This window comes from Dermochelys coriacea, chromosome 9 (genome assembly GCF_009764565.3).
Source record: "Dermochelys coriacea isolate rDerCor1 chromosome 9, rDerCor1.pri.v4, whole genome shotgun sequence".
NCBI lineage: Eukaryota > Metazoa > Chordata > Testudines > Dermochelyidae > Dermochelys > Dermochelys coriacea.
This window is the reverse complement of record NC_050076.1, coordinates 85150728-85166210: the sequence shown is the minus strand read 5'-3', so window position 1 is coordinate 85166210 and position 15483 is coordinate 85150728. Positions and strand designations below refer to the sequence as shown.

The following is a 15483-nucleotide window of genomic DNA, read 5'->3' as shown; positions in this document are numbered from 1 at the left end:
CTAAGTGAGGGGAGGGAGGGAGCAGTCACGAATGAGCTATCTGACATAAAGATGCCTTATAGCCTGCACTAAAGGGATTAACCAAGGCCTCGGGGAGACATTGTGGCGGGGAGTTTCATCACGTAGGGAAAAAAACTTCCCTGGTTTGCTGCTTGACTGTATCTTGCAGAATTACATCCTCCCCATTCAGCCGTAAATCTCAGGTAGGAACATAACATGGAAGGTATTTGTTCAAGGATTTAGGACCGAGGGATGAAATTCTGTCCTCAGACACACTATTATTAATCTGGAATAACTCATTGAAGGTGAATAGCATGTTACTTTGGATTTACACCTTTTTAACTAAGAGCAGAATTTGACCCTAGGTTAAGAAGGAACGTTATATTTATACTCGCACACGACCCTGAGTGGTATCCTAACATTAGCAGGCAGTGCAGCTTACCAGGAGCAGATGTAACAGACACCTTTTTTCCTGAGGGCCAAATTGTATGACCTTTACACTTGTACAATAGCATCTTACTCCACACAGAGTGCCATTGAGTTCAGTGGGGCTCCTAGTGGATTAAGAAACTATTCTGTATGAGCAAGGGGTTCATACGCTAAACCAGAAACAGCAAGGCCGATGTTATGTGCTGCAATTTTGTATAACAATAATATTTTGTTCTCTCTTCATGTAGTACAATCACATACTGCCTGCAATGTCTAACAGGGGACCCGAAGCAAAAGGCCATGTCCATTGTTAGGCACTTTTGATGAGGCTCACAATATTTTAGAGGAGTATTCTTTTAAAATAGAAATCATTTCTGAAATGTGAACTCTGAGCATCTACCAGGAGAAACAGCAAATCTCAACAGCCCTCTAAAAGCATGTGAGGAAAAGACAGTTCCTGCTTCATTCTCTGGTGCACCGTTAGCCTCCAGCAAGGCTGCAGTTTCTAGTGTGTCTTGGAGAAAACGGCAACCCAGTTATCAGCATCCCTCTCAAGACAAAATGACACTGCAGAAAACAAGGAGCCTCTGACTCCCTCCCACCCCTTTTTGGTTGACTGAGCCTCTGTGATAAATATATTCCTCAGACTGCCTGTCTAAGCAATAGACACACTCCACTTTCTCATGCACAGAGAGGCCAAAGCCTAAAAATTTGAATTATTAATGGCTTCACCTCGTTGCTGTCACAAAGGAATATTACTTTTCTTGAGCTGTGTTTGTGGGTCAGAAAATTTCTTCACAACAGATATTAGACCCATCCTTGGGGAGTAATCAGAAATAATATGATGGTAAATAGGTGTCATATTTTAAACGAGTTGTACAAACACGAACAGTGCTCCTGTTTCTCCTTCTCTGATTATAAAATTAGCTCTTATTATGTGACTGCCGCAGAACACTTTTAGAGATTGAGGGGACTCACTGGAAGCATTTTGCATTTCTCCTACGACTAAGGAGGGATGAATTCAAGCCAACTTGAGGTAACATTAGGCTTGATTTGAATTCACGCCAATGCTGCTCATTCTAAGAGTCCCATAGATATAATTTCCTATTTTGCAGCTTGCCCATTCTTAGCAAGTCGCACATGCTGCGTGTCTGTTTGAGGAGTGAAATGTCAGCTTGTCCTGGGGGTTTTAATAATGACTATTTAAACTTTTAAGAACACGGTGAATAAACTTCTTAAGCCCAGCTCAGACAAAAAGGCAAAGGCAATGTATTCTGCCCCCTGCCAAGGGAGCTGGGTCCTAATGTTCCCCACCCACTGCTGCTTTGTTTTAAACAAACCTCTGTCCCCAGATGCCAAGCCCCCTCAACTTTCTCTTTGTGAGGCAGTCTCATTGGCAAGAGGTTTAAATGCACAGCGGTACCGGCGAATGAGTGGTCTGCATTTAAAGAATGCTGTCAAGTTGATTTGTGCAATTTCTGTCAAGTGGTTGTATATCATTTTTTAATTCTCCATTGTGTGTTACACCCTCTTAGAAACTTGAAAATCACATTTTTTCCCCCGTGACCAAATGTGCTTTTTTCTTTAGTCAAACATCTGTTATTTCCTTCATTGATCGGAGGCACTGAAAGCAGCAAAGTAACTGGCTTGCAATAAAGACGGGCCCAAACAAAAATCCCAGATTGAAATACTCCCTTCCTCCCATTCCCCTCAGCTCTAAGGTTGTCTGGATCTGGTTCTGAACTCAGTGCTTCAGCCCTTTCACTTGTTAGAAACTTCAATTTATAGAGCACCGTGTCCTGTCAAAACATTTCCCTCTGTGGATCAGCTTTAGCTCAGCTCCAGGAATAATGTTTGTTAGTTAATTTACTGCTGCAAAGGGAGCACAAAACATTTTTGTAGGGGCATTAAAATATTTGCCATGGCATAAAATGAAGGGCTTTAATTCTTTTTTCACTAACACCATCTGACTCTCTTCACTTCAGAGGTGTTACTCCAGATGTATATTGGGCTAAATGAGTTAACCAAGCCCTCCATGTTTCTGATTTGCAATGGTTGAAGAGCTCTTCCTAGTAAAGGGGAATGACAACCTCTGTGCTTCTTTTAGATCTGCCACCTTTGGTACCTTTGATCACGAGGGGCTGTTGACATGTGGCCTCTGGCAGGAGTGGATGTAATTTCACATAAGTGGCTCTGCTCTTTTTAAGAGGAAAGCATTAGCAGGATGGCCAGAGCAGTTGCTCTTCTGCCCCAAGGCCTGGCACACTTGGGGTCTGTCAGTGCCTGGATCTGATAACCTCGTGGACATGTTGCAAAGCCCATTTTTTAATCCTAAACATTTGGGCGAAAGATGAATGGAGAATTTGGGAGCATAATGGAGAGTTTTATTTGATTCACTATCAAGTGGTGAATAATAATCTCTTCTGCTTGTCTGTGTTTTATTTATTTTATTTTCTATTGTATTTTTCAAGCACTGTAAAAGCACCAAGAGCAATTGGATTGGTGCTGATTATTATCAATATTCCGGCTATTATTCATTAAAATAAATGCACAAGAAAGACAATTCCAGTTATTCTTCAGTTTGCACTTGTTTTTTCAGCAGTGATCTGTGCCAGTTACCATCACAGCAATTTATATAGCAGTTCCTCCAAGTCTCTCTGATCTCACCTACATCAGTGTCAATAAAATCACCGAAGTCAACAGCATTACAATGGTGTACAACCAGCCCAGGTCAGATGAGAATTTTGCCCTAGCTTTATCACCAGGGCTATAACCTATGCTATGTTCCCAGGCTTCAAGTCAGTTTCATTCTTTGGGTTTGATTGCATAGAGCACTTGTTATGGCCCTACTATATATTATTTTATATTGCTGTTATTTATCATCATTTTAGTTTATTCTATGCATAGGTTTGTTCCTTCACTTTTATTTTATACTTTCTCTATTTTTTCTCATAATCATACTGAAACTATTCCTTCTGTGGAGCAACCATGATTTTCTAAAGGATATTGAAATTATACAGAGGGCATTACTAAAATACCTTCCAATATATACATAGGATCCCATCCTGCACTGAATGGGAGATGGACCAGAGGACCTGGTGGTAGCAGCTCTTTTCATTGTTTAATTTCTGTGAGACTTATCACCACCTCCCTTGGGTCAAAAACATCCCATCATATGGAGAGACCTTGTGCTCTGGAACTGAGTATCATTCATGACAGCTAAAAGGCAGACTTCAGCAAAGGGTCTGCCCCAGTTAACTCAGACCTTCCTTACATAACCAACCAACTGGCCTGACAAATAAAGGCATTCGCAGCCAACGCGTAGAGACTGTTAAGGCAGGAAGCAATGTAAGTCAGAATTACAGAAAGGGAATGGAATCTTACGTGGAGAAGGCATTGTTCTGTTTCTCACATCGGATCCCTTTGCAGTTGTTGGGTTCCTCTGAGGCACTGGTCTCATAGTAAAAATAAAGCTGGTTCAGTCCATTGGCAAAAGCCAGAAGCACCAGACAGTAGATAAAAAGGAATTTGAGGATGTCTAGCAGCATGCGTCCCAGAGAGATCTGCAAGGGGCCCAGGTGGGAGTTTGCTGTAAACAGGGATATGAGACGCAAAGAACTTAAAATGTTGGATATTGCAAAGAGAGCTTCTGCAATGAGCGTCGGGTGCCACATTTCCCATTCCTCCCTTGGACGAGAACCATTATACTGAAAGAAATAACAAGGGTACAAAAATTAATGGTGCAGTAAACACTTTAACATAGCCCCAAAAGCCACAACTGCTAACAACATTTCATTATGCAGTACACTAACCCGCTTTTGATTACTTGAACAGATGGTGTTCAAATCTGGATCTCAGTTAGGGTTAGCTAATGCTCAGGGTTCAGGTTTGAAAAGCTGACGTGGTTAAGGCTCAGGTTTGAATTCAGTGGAGTCAACATCTCATAAGTTGTTCCTGTGAGATTTTGTCCTCAAGTGTGACAGTTTTGTGAGATCAGCTCTTCACCAAAGATTACTAGCATGCCTGAGCTAGATTCAAAAATTAATTTCTTTAGTTTTGGAATGAAAATTTTATGGACCAGTTCAGGACCATGGATCCAAACAGAATCCCAATCACCTCTAAAATTCAAAGGAGTTCAAATTCCTCATTATCAAATTCAAGATTCTGATTTTGGTCCATTATCAATTACTTCTTTATTTTCACTTCCAGATTGTTCATACACATTTGAAATGGTGCCTTTATACTCTGGGATAAGCAGAGTGGAAAAGAAAGTAAGGAAGGAAGAAGGAAAACATGGATGAACAATGAAATTTGGTAACTGTATGCCTTCCTCCTTCTTCTTATTTCAAATAGAACCAGACTCCCAGAACTGAAATGCTTTCTGCACATTAATTTTCTTATTAGTTAATTTGTCATGGTAATTTTAGGAGAGTCATAAAAACAGAGGTCATAATTACAGCTAAGGAGTACTTGTGGCACCTTAGAGACTAACAAATTTATTAGAGCATAAGCTTTCGTGAGCTACAGCTCACTTCATCGGATGCATTTGGTGGAAAATACATAGGGGAGATTGATATACACACATAGAGAACATGAAACAATGGGTTTATCATACACACTGTAAGGAGAGTGATCACTTAAGATAAGCCATCACCAGCAGCGGGGGGTGGGGGGAGAAAGGAGGAAAACCTTTCATGGTGACAAGCAAGGTAGGCTAATTCCAGCAGTTAACAAGAATATCAGAGGAACAGTGGGGGGGGGGAGGGAGAAATGCCGTGGGGAAATAGTTTTACTTTGTGTAATGACTCATCCATTCCCAGTCTCTATTCAAGCCTAAGTTAATTGTATCCAGTTTGCAAATTAATTCCAATTCCACAGTCTCTCGTTGGAGTCTGTTTTTGAAGCTTTTTTGTTGAAGGATAGCCACTTAGTTAATGGTTCTGTTGTGCGGTGTGTGGTTGCTGATGAGTATTTGCTTCAGATTGGGGGGCTGTCTGTAAGCAAGGACTGGCCTGTCTCCCAAGATCTGTGAGAGTGATGGGTCGTCCTTCAGGATAGGTTGTAGATCCTTGATGATGCGTTGGAGAGGTTTTAGTTGGGGTCTGAAGGTGATGGCTAGTGGCGTTCTGTTATTTTCTTTGTTGGGCCTGTCCTGTAGTAGGTGACTTCTGGATACTCTTCTGGCTCTGTCAATCTGTTTCTTCACTTCAGCAGGTGGGTATTGTAGTTGTAAGACCACTTGATAGAGATCTTGTAGGTGTTTGTCTCTGTCTGAGGGGTTGGAGCAAATGCGGTTATATCGTAGAGCTTTGCTGTAGACAATGGATCGTGTGGTATGATCTGGATGAAAGCTAGAGGCATGTAGGTAGGAATTGCGGTCAGTAGGTTTCCGATATAGGGTGATGTTTATGTGACCATCGCTTATTAGCACTGTAGTGTCCAAGAAGTGGATCTCTTGTGTGGACTGGTCCAGGCTGAGGTTGCTCCAACCCCTCAGACAGAGACAACCCAGAAGTCACCTACTACAGGACAGGCCCAACAAAGAAAATAACAGAACGCCACTAGCCATCACCTTCAGACCCCAACTAAAACCTCTCCAACGCATCATCAAGGATCTACAACCTATCCTGAAGGACGACCCATCACTCTCACAGATCTTGGGAGACAGGCCAGTCCTTGCTTACAGACAGCCCCCCAATCTGAAGCAAATACTCATCAGCAACCACACACCACACAACAGAACCACTAACCCAGGAACCTATCCTTGCAACAAAGCCCGTTGCCAACTCTGTCCACATATCTTTTCAGGGGACACCATCATAGGGCCTAATCACATCAGCCACACTATCAGAGGCTCGTTCACCTGCACATCTACCAATGTGATATATGCCATCGTGTGCCAGCAATGCCCCTCTGCCATGTACATTGATCAAACTGGACAGTCTCTACGTAAAAGAATGAATGGACACAAATCAGACGTCAAGAATTACAACATTCAAAAACCAGTTGGAGAACACTTCAATCTCTCTGGTCACTCGATTACAGACCTAAGAGTGGCTATCTTTCAACAAAAAAGTTTCAAAAACAGACTCCAACGAGAGACTGTGGAATTGGAATTAATTTGCAAACTGGATACAATTAACTTAGGCTTGAATAGAGACTGGGAATGGATGAGTCATTACACAAAGTAAAACTATTTCCCCATGTTATTTCTCCCCCCCACTGTTCCTCAGATATTCTTGTTAACTGCTGGAAATAGCCTACCTTGCTTGTCACCATGAAAGGTTTTCCTCCTTTCCCCCCTCCCCCCGCTGCTGCTGATGGCTTATCTTAAGTGATCACTCTCCTTACAGTGTGTATGATAAAACCCATTGTTTCATGTTCTCTATGTGTGTATATCAATCTCCACTCTGTATTTTCCACCAAATGCATCCGATGAAGTGAGCTGTAGCTCACGAAAGCTTATGCTCTAATAAATTTGTTAGTCTCGAAGGTGCCACAAGTACTCCTTTTCTTTTTGCAAATACAGACTAACACGGCTGCTACTCTGAAACCTATAATTACAGCTGGAACACTGGATACATCTGAATGCATCAACTATAAAATTAACTAGGTTTATAGTGCAATTATAAAAGCATATGAATTATTTGGGCCAAATGTTCCCCTGGTGTAAATAAGTGCACTCTATTGACATCAAAAGAGTCAAGGAGGCTGATTACATCAGTGTAGCTCCATTGGGCTGACCTACAATGGTGTAACTGAGCTTGGAATCAGATTTTTTAACACCAGGCCTGAATTTGGCCTCTTAGTTCTGTTCATTTACCATGTACCATGTAAAAAGGCAAAAAATGTTCCTAGAATGGCGAATACAGTAACAAGTGTTTTACAGCAATTGATAGATTTTGTAACCTTTAAAATAAACACACTTTACTCTGATAGAGGTGTCTTTGTAATGCCCTTCAGTTTAAATCTTAAGGTCCAATGCACAACTTTTCAAGGAGATAAGTAGAAGCAACCATGGGCTTCACAAAGAAGGACTTAGGCATTGCAGCACTAAACATCACATCACCTAACTTTTCAGCACCCTGCCACTTTGTGTCATTTGCAACCCCAAGTGAGGCAATCAGGCTCCCTCTGCATTGTGTAGGAAGAGTTAGGCACCTAAAATAGGGATGGATTCACAGAAGCCAGCCTGTGGAGTGGGGAGCTGTCTAAGCTCGCCTGTAGGAAATGCTGAGAAGTGGGGTGAGACCTAAGCCCTGTCCCTCAAAGGGAATTAGGCACCTATCTCTGCTCAGGATTCACCACCAAGCCAGGAACTCTCTCCTGGAGTTATGCACCTAAGCCATTTCAAGAATAACAAGGCATGGTTCCCCTCCTCACCCCAACATCTCTTTAGCCCAGTGGTTAGCACACAAAGTGGGAGAGCTGGATTCAAATCCCTACTCTGTTGGATTCTCCCATGTGTGTGTCCTAACTACTGGGCTCAGAGTCATTCTCTTGCAGGTCCAATGAATCTTTGTCTTTCATACAAGGTGGGAGAGATTGAGAGAGACCCTTCTCCCATAGGCATCATCTGGGAGACCTGTGTTCCTGTCCCTGCTCTGAATCAGGCAGAGTAGGGATTTGAACCCCTGTCTCCCACATCCCAAGTAAGGGCTTTAATCACTGGTCTAGCAGAAATAAAGGGGGAGGCTCTACTGACCCCTGGCTGTCTGCTGGGTGTATTAGGCATGCTCTGAGAACACCTACCAGATCAGGCCCTGCAGGAAAGGTAGGCAGGGAAATGCCTCATTTGTGAATCCTGCCAAGCCCTAGACATGAGTTAGGAAGTGAGCAGCTTTGTGATCAGGACTTGGGCAGCTTTGCACATGCCCACAGGCTGCAGTCTAGGTACCGAGGGGACTTTAGATGCCTACAGGGTTAGGTGGCAGCTGAGCAATGATTTTGTCAGTGTCAGTGACGGGCGCCTAAATACTGCTTGAAAATCTAGCTGAGATACAGTGCAGCTGCATTTCTGCATGACCTCTGATTGCTTCTGACATTTCCAAACTGTTCTCCACTTCCATGAACACCAGAGACTCACTTTGTTAACTGTTAACTAGTTTGAAGCTGGCTCTTAAACATTAACAAACAGTGCAGATGTTGTTATCTCTTTGCTATTACCTCAACCATATATACGTGTATATATCTCTATCTATAGCTCAGTAAGATAGAACCAAATACTTGGGAAGCAGATTCACATGGAAGCTTCAAAATTCTGCTTTAAGTGCTGGCGAGAAACTTCCCAACAGCATGTGGCTCTCTGCCAGGATTTAGAGTCAGCTGCTATTAAAAAGAACTTGACAAGGCCTTTTTCATCTCACAGATCTTTATTTTAAAAATGGCAATTTTTCAGGGCTGTGTTGTAATGGCACTATATAAATCAATGGAACACCCTCACTTGCAATGCCATGTTCAGTTGTGGTCAGCCCAGCCCAGCAAAGTGCATAGCAGAAATAGAAGGGGTTCAGAGATGTATAATGAAAATGATTAGACACACAAAAAGACTGAAATGTTGGGGCTGTTTAGACACCAGAGAAAGGACAGTATAGAGAAAGGTAAACTGGGCTCTCCCATTTACTCTTTCTCATAATACAAGAACAAGGGGATACTCAATGACATTGAAAGGCAGGTAATTTAAAACTGATAAAAGGAAATACTTTTTACCCTACACTTAATTAATCTGTGGAGTTCATTGGCGTTAGATAACACTGAGGCCAGAGTTTACTTAGAATTCAAAACACATTAAGCATTTGCACAAATACTTATTACATTCCCACTCACACTACAAAGAATTTGTAGAACACCAGAAGAGTTATAAACCCCTATGCTTCGGGGCACAAGCCAACCTCTGGGTGACAAGGATTATGAAAACACTTCTGTTAGGTTATGCCACCACTGACCAATCCAAGGTTTCTTGCACCTTCTTCTGAAACATCTGACACTGACAGATGCAGGATTCCAGATTAGATGGACTATGGCTTTGATTGGCATAGCTACTGGCATGTTCCTATATTGATTAATGTATCCATGAGGCCCAGGGTGCAGAGATATGGGGTTCCATTTTGAAGTGGCAGGTGTGGGAAGAGAAGCTGAGAAGGGAGCTGTGCTGGCAGAGACACCTGAGGAATGGAGTGCCAACGGCTGGGCATTTAGGGCTTCAGCTCTGCCCGGCAGTGTGCAGGGGCAGTGCTGCATCTGTATATAGGAGACAGCACAAGAGTGGAGAGGTAGGCCAGGAGAAGGAGCTGCAGAGCCAGGCTGTGAAAAGTCAGAGATGCTGTCCAGTGAGACTGCCACAGTCCTCTGATCTCGGATAGGCATGTCAGGGCTGAAGGGTTAGGAAATAGTGAGAGGATGTGACACGGAGGGTGTTTGCACTGTAGCTGGGATTGAGCCTCCCCACCCGGGTAGACAGATTCACACGAGCGGGGCTTGAGCTACTGTGCTACAAATAGCAATGTGGCCATTCCATCAAGGGCAGAAACTCAGGCGTGGCCCCTAGGTTTCTGCAGCCCAGCTCCAGACCAAGCTGCAACGTCCCCACTATTATTTTGAGTAAGGTGACCCTGCTAGAATGAATCGGTCTACCCAGACAGGAAGGCTTGCTTCTAGCTGCAGTGTAAACATACCCATGGATGTTCAGAGCCTGGAGAGGCTCAGTGGGATTAGCCAGCTTTATGACTGTATGGAAGTGTGGGCGTTTGCATGCAGGACTCTGTGGTTTTGTAGGTATGAATTACTCATTCATAAAGACAATGTGGGTAGCTGTATGTTTGCAGATATGCATGACTTGGGTTGCATGTATTTGTTTGTGCCTGCTGTTTTAGGTGTTATTGGTGGGTGTGGGGGTAAGCGGCTGTGTGTCTCAGAGAAAGAGAATTGCCATGCTGCTGATTTGGTCACATGACTTACGATTTCCAGCTATTTTATTTTTATTGCTCACAGTTCAAAGACCAAATGTTCAAGTGTTTAATTTTCTCTCCTGCTGTAAATGTCTGGAGAAGAAGATGTAATCTGGCTTTGCTTTGATACTGATACAGAACAACCTGATCAGGGAGTAGCAGCTATCTTGGCATTCTCTTTGAAAAGTGCTAATTCAGCGGTAAGCAGCATTCTGCACTTTAAAATGGCCCCTGTGCTGGTCTTTTTATCTGACGAGCTTATACTACAGCCTTCCTGTTTCAGCTAGCTTGTGAAATATTTAGTTTCCTTGGCTCTCTCCTATCTCCTTACATTATGACTGGCTACAAATGGACAGAGAAGCTTGGAACAGTGAACTTCTACAGCACAGGTCTGAGTTCAAGCTGCTGTGGTAAAAAAAAGGCAAAATCTTCCCTTGTGTACATAGTGGAACCAATGTTATGGAGCAGCAAAAAGGGAAAGCCCTAACTGCTGTGGGACCAGTCACATCCACAATGCAGGGGAGGAGGTCAGGTTATGGAGAGCCCCACCTAGGGAACACTGTGTCCCCTATGTACCCAGGAGCTGTACTCTGTGGAGGTTCTCTTCTAACCCTAGAGGGTGTGGGGAGATATGGGAAAGGGGACTAGTGAGTGTGCAGTGATGTAGCTCTACTGCCCTAAACTCCCTGCATAAAGAAATGTTCATATTCAGACCCATGTCTAAAGCAGCAGGAAGCTAGATCTGGAATTGTAATTTCAGTTGTCTATGGCCTCAGAAGCTGGTGGGGAAGGACACTCCCAATCTGAATACAGGGTTACTTCATGTTTGACTTACACCACTGTAACACCACGGACTTCAATGGAGTTACTCCTGATTCACCCCAGCATGAGAGGAGAATCAGGCCTACAGACTCTGTGAACACCAGAAAGATTAGAGAAAACTCTGTGAGCCGGGTCCTGCAAGCACACCACTCCCACTAAAGTTGATGGGAGACTCTGTGTTGAGGGAATGCAGAGACTGAGCTGAGTGGGGGTGGGAGGTGGGGGTGTTTGAGAGAGAGAGCTCCCACTAAAGTCAACGGGAGTCACTGTGTTGAGGTATTGCACGGACTGAGCTGTGTGTGTGTGTGTGTGTGTGTGTGAGAGAGAGAGAGAGAGCTCCTGGCTTCAAAGCTTGCGCATAAATTAATTTAGAGCATCAGATGTTTATAAATCTGAAAGGTGCTTTTGAGGATGAACGGTGATATGCACTAGCTCAGTTAGTGGAGCTGACAGTAAGGAATCTGCAGCATAGTTGTAAAATCTCAACAGAGTATTTTATCATTTTCCCCATTTACATTATAAAACTCTAATTGTTTTCTGATCTCCCTATTCTGGATTCATTGTTGCATATTAAGTGGATTTAGCACTGTTGTAAGGTTCTCAGTGACAATCCAGAAACTTGAGGTTCACTCTTTATCCACAGTTACAAGGTGGGCAGTGGTTATGTGAACTCCCCCCACAACACCCCACCAATGTGCCTTAACCTTAATCAGGCAGTACAACCTGTAAGGGGTGAGAAGCATGCTTGTTCTCCAAACCAATTTAGTCACTGGCTTTCCTCCTGAATTTGCAAACTAGTACCACTTGTGATGTGGGCACCTGTTCTCTCTGAGCTGGAATTTCAGCGTTGACAGATAATTTCCTGTGTACTATAGTTTTCACACACATGTGCCAACTTACTGTACCTTGACATAAGCAACAATTTTCAGGGAGATAGTTGCAAGATAGAGTGAGTTCATTGCAAAGTCCATCAGATTCCACCAGTCATGTACATACTCATTGAATCCACCATCCCACATCTCCTTGATTTCTCCCCAAATAAAACCTGTGGAAAGAAAGAGAGTTTATCTGCATGAGGGAACATTACTGCCCATGAAAGCAGAGCAAATCTAATGTAATAAAAGGCAATTATAAACTAACTGCTTGGGAAAAAATGCCTCATCCTTTTTCCTTTCCTACAAAATGTAATAAAGCTGCTTACAGAGCGTTATATAGTAGAATGGGAAATGCAATCAGAAAAGAAATGGGTCAGGCTTAAGCAGTCCTGCCCAGTGCTTCACATACTAAGCACAAGGAGATGCTGCATGAAACACACATTCATTTTAACTGTTCTAGGCCAAAGTTCCCCTTTAGAAAGTGTGGGTGACATGGCCCAGGGGAAATTTTTATTGATTTAAATAAATAAATGATCTGAGTACATTTATTTGTTTTAGTTATTAATAGAGCACCCACCTCTGTAGTATCTAAGGGTAATTCAGTGCTCCTTAATGATGCCAGCGTGACAGCCTTGAAGGCTGATTTCCCTACACTTATCCATAAGACAGGTGACAGTCGCACAAGCTTCCCTCCATCAATCTGCCTCAGCCCTGATATGGAAGGATCACATCCATTCTTCAGGCACATTCATTCAATTTCACCTTATTCCATGAATAGCACCACTGACTTCCATAGGACTACTCGTGAGCAAGCTGCTACTCAGCATGAGTAAGGGTATCAGAATCTAGCCTTCAGTTTACGGCCTCTTTGCTGAGGCTGTCAGCTAGAGTTCCACTTAGTATCATATGTGGTGCTGGTTTTTGCGATATGGACGTTTATTCACTAGGAACTGGACTGAGACAATCAACTCCTTTCACAAATGTCAACCTCCAGCAGGGAATTATTCTCACTTGTTACTAACCTAGGCTAAATTTGCCTACAGTCATGACATAAGGCTCCATACCCTGTTACCACTCCCCTAAGCCATCTAGAGTAACATTTTCAAAAGAACCTATGTGATTTCAGAGCCTAGCCCTCATTTTCAAATGTCAGGCGTTTCGGAGCTTGGGGTATGTCTACACTGCAACTGAGTGGTATGATTGTAGCATATGTAGTCACACCCAATTTAACTTAAATCTGCCTAGCATGGGTACAATCATAGTGAAACCACAGCAGAACAGGTTTCAGTGTAGACAATACAATCCTGCCTGGACCCTGTGTACACACTTGGGTAGCTAGCCTGAGCTCCATTGCTACTGGCCCCTGTGCTTGCTAGATTAAAGCTAGCGCGGGTATGTTTTCAGCAGTGTATTCATACCCTAAGTCCCATTTTAGACTCCTAAGTGCCTAAGTGACTTTTGAAAATGGGACTTTTGCTCCTATGTCCCTTAAGCACTTATGAAAATGTTACCCCATCCCCATATATTTTGCATTGTTGAGTTTACAACATTGGACGTGACTCAAGAACCAAGACTTAAATCAGAAAAGAAAAAAAATGCATCAAGGAAGTGGCTAACAAACATCCGACAACAGAATTATGACGTGATCCTCCAAATTGGGATATCAGTTGAGTCTGTTTTCTAGGGCTTTAAAGGTTCAATATGAAGAACAAAGAGAATGGAAATTAACTGTTGTAAACATAAAGGTATCAATCACATTTTCTTGGCTGATGCCCACTGGTCAGGTCAGCAGCTTGTTATGACCAATAAGGTAATTTTAGTACAGCTGTCTTAAAATCTTTGCACGCACAAAATAAAATAAAATAAAATAAATCAATGGCGCAGCTTCTGCTGAAGAACAACTATGTTGTATTTATTGTGAGTAATCATAGTTAGCATTGTTACTATAGTTACTGTAATGCTGACTGCACTGTACGTGCCTGGTCGTTCTTTCTCTCTCTCTCTCTATTTTACAGATATTTCATAAACAAAAAAGGATGTTAAAATAGTAAATTCTTCCTTACAGACACATCAGCATCTCATTTGAAGTTCTGTTTTTCTCCATAGAATTTCATATAATTTAAATGTGAAGTGGAGGGTGCGTTCAGTGGTAGGAAAAAAGGGTGTGTTCACTGTTTATTCCAAGATGAAGTGAGCTGTAGCTCACGAAAGCTTATGCTCAAATAAATTTGTTAGTCTCTAAGGTGCCACTAATACTCCTTTTCTTTTTTCATGTACACTTCAGTTGCACATTTGCTAATTCCTATTGTTTGAAGACTACAGAGAATGAGGCTCAGGCTGTGTGAGAGCTGTAGGGCTAGCCTGTGTGAAATAGCACAAACTCTCCTGTGTTTTTGGTAAAGTTGGTCACAGTGGGAAAAAAAGTTTGTTAACGTTTTCACAACTCTGTCCTTTACCCATCCTTTCATCCACAGTTAGAATTTTGTAAAAATGGTCCTGATTAGCAGTAAAACATAGAAGCAACATTTTTGGTTTTATTTGGAAAAAGAATGTGGCAGTATTTTGACCAAATTTTGAAATGTTTGAAATTATCCAACCAGTTCTAGTCTTAGAACAAAATAGCTGTTTGAGCGTGTAAGCTTAAAGATGGGTTTTTGAAGAGATACTTGTTATTCACACTCCCCTTCCAGTGCTGCAACCTGAGTCAGTCTTTTTCTGGCCCACTGCAGATTTAGGGACTTGGGAGAATTTCTTGCTCAAGACTGGATGGTGGTGCAGATGGAGATTTTTGATACATTAGGTTCATCCCTCAAAAGAAGAATGGCACTATAAACACTTGTGTTCAGCACAGAACATGGGATGAGGCAATTCACCTGTTGGCCCCAGTTCATCCAGGAACATTTTCCAGGGATTCCCACTGTGAGTGGGGAATTCCCAGATGCTATGTTAGGGCAACTCAACATCTCCTCTATGCCACCAGAGCAGCACAAAGAGGCCAAAGAAAGCAGACAGAATCTGAGCCCAACTAATTTATCCTCACAACACAAAAAGGTAGGGAAGTTTGATCAAGTCTCCATTATACACTTGGTGAACTCAGGCCCAGAGAAATTAAATGCAGAGCTCGGCAGAACATTTTCGATGAAATTTCATTTCAGCAAAACGTGCTGTTTTGTTGAAGCCAAAAAATGTTGTGGAGATCGATCAATTTCCATCAAAGTTTCAGCAAGAAGGCTTTTGGGTCTGGGGAGAGAACAAGCAAGAGAAACCCCTATATCTGGGGGGGAGGGGAGGTTATTCTGTTGGCCTAGGATGGAGGCGGAACAGGTACAAGTCTCTGATTTGGAATGATCTAGGCTAAAAAGCTCTGCTGTGGAAACAAGCAGAACCAGGCCTTACATTTGGGTCTCCCA

The 15483-nt window shown here is 42.6% G+C and overlaps 1 protein-coding gene across 1 annotated transcript in view; it reads right to left on the bottom strand.

Annotated features, from left to right (window-relative positions):
• TRPC5 (transient receptor potential cation channel subfamily C member 5) overlaps positions 1-15483 on the bottom strand; it is a 136190-nt gene that overhangs the window by 26187 nt on the left and 94520 nt on the right. Inside the window, exons 5-6 of the mRNA XM_038417690.2 lie at positions 12104-12243; positions 3814-4136 (exon numbers count right to left, since the gene is read on the bottom strand). Coding sequence (XP_038273618.1) covers positions 3814-4136; positions 12104-12243 — 463 coding nt within the window. The remainder of the gene's footprint in view (positions 1-3813; positions 4137-12103; positions 12244-15483) is intronic.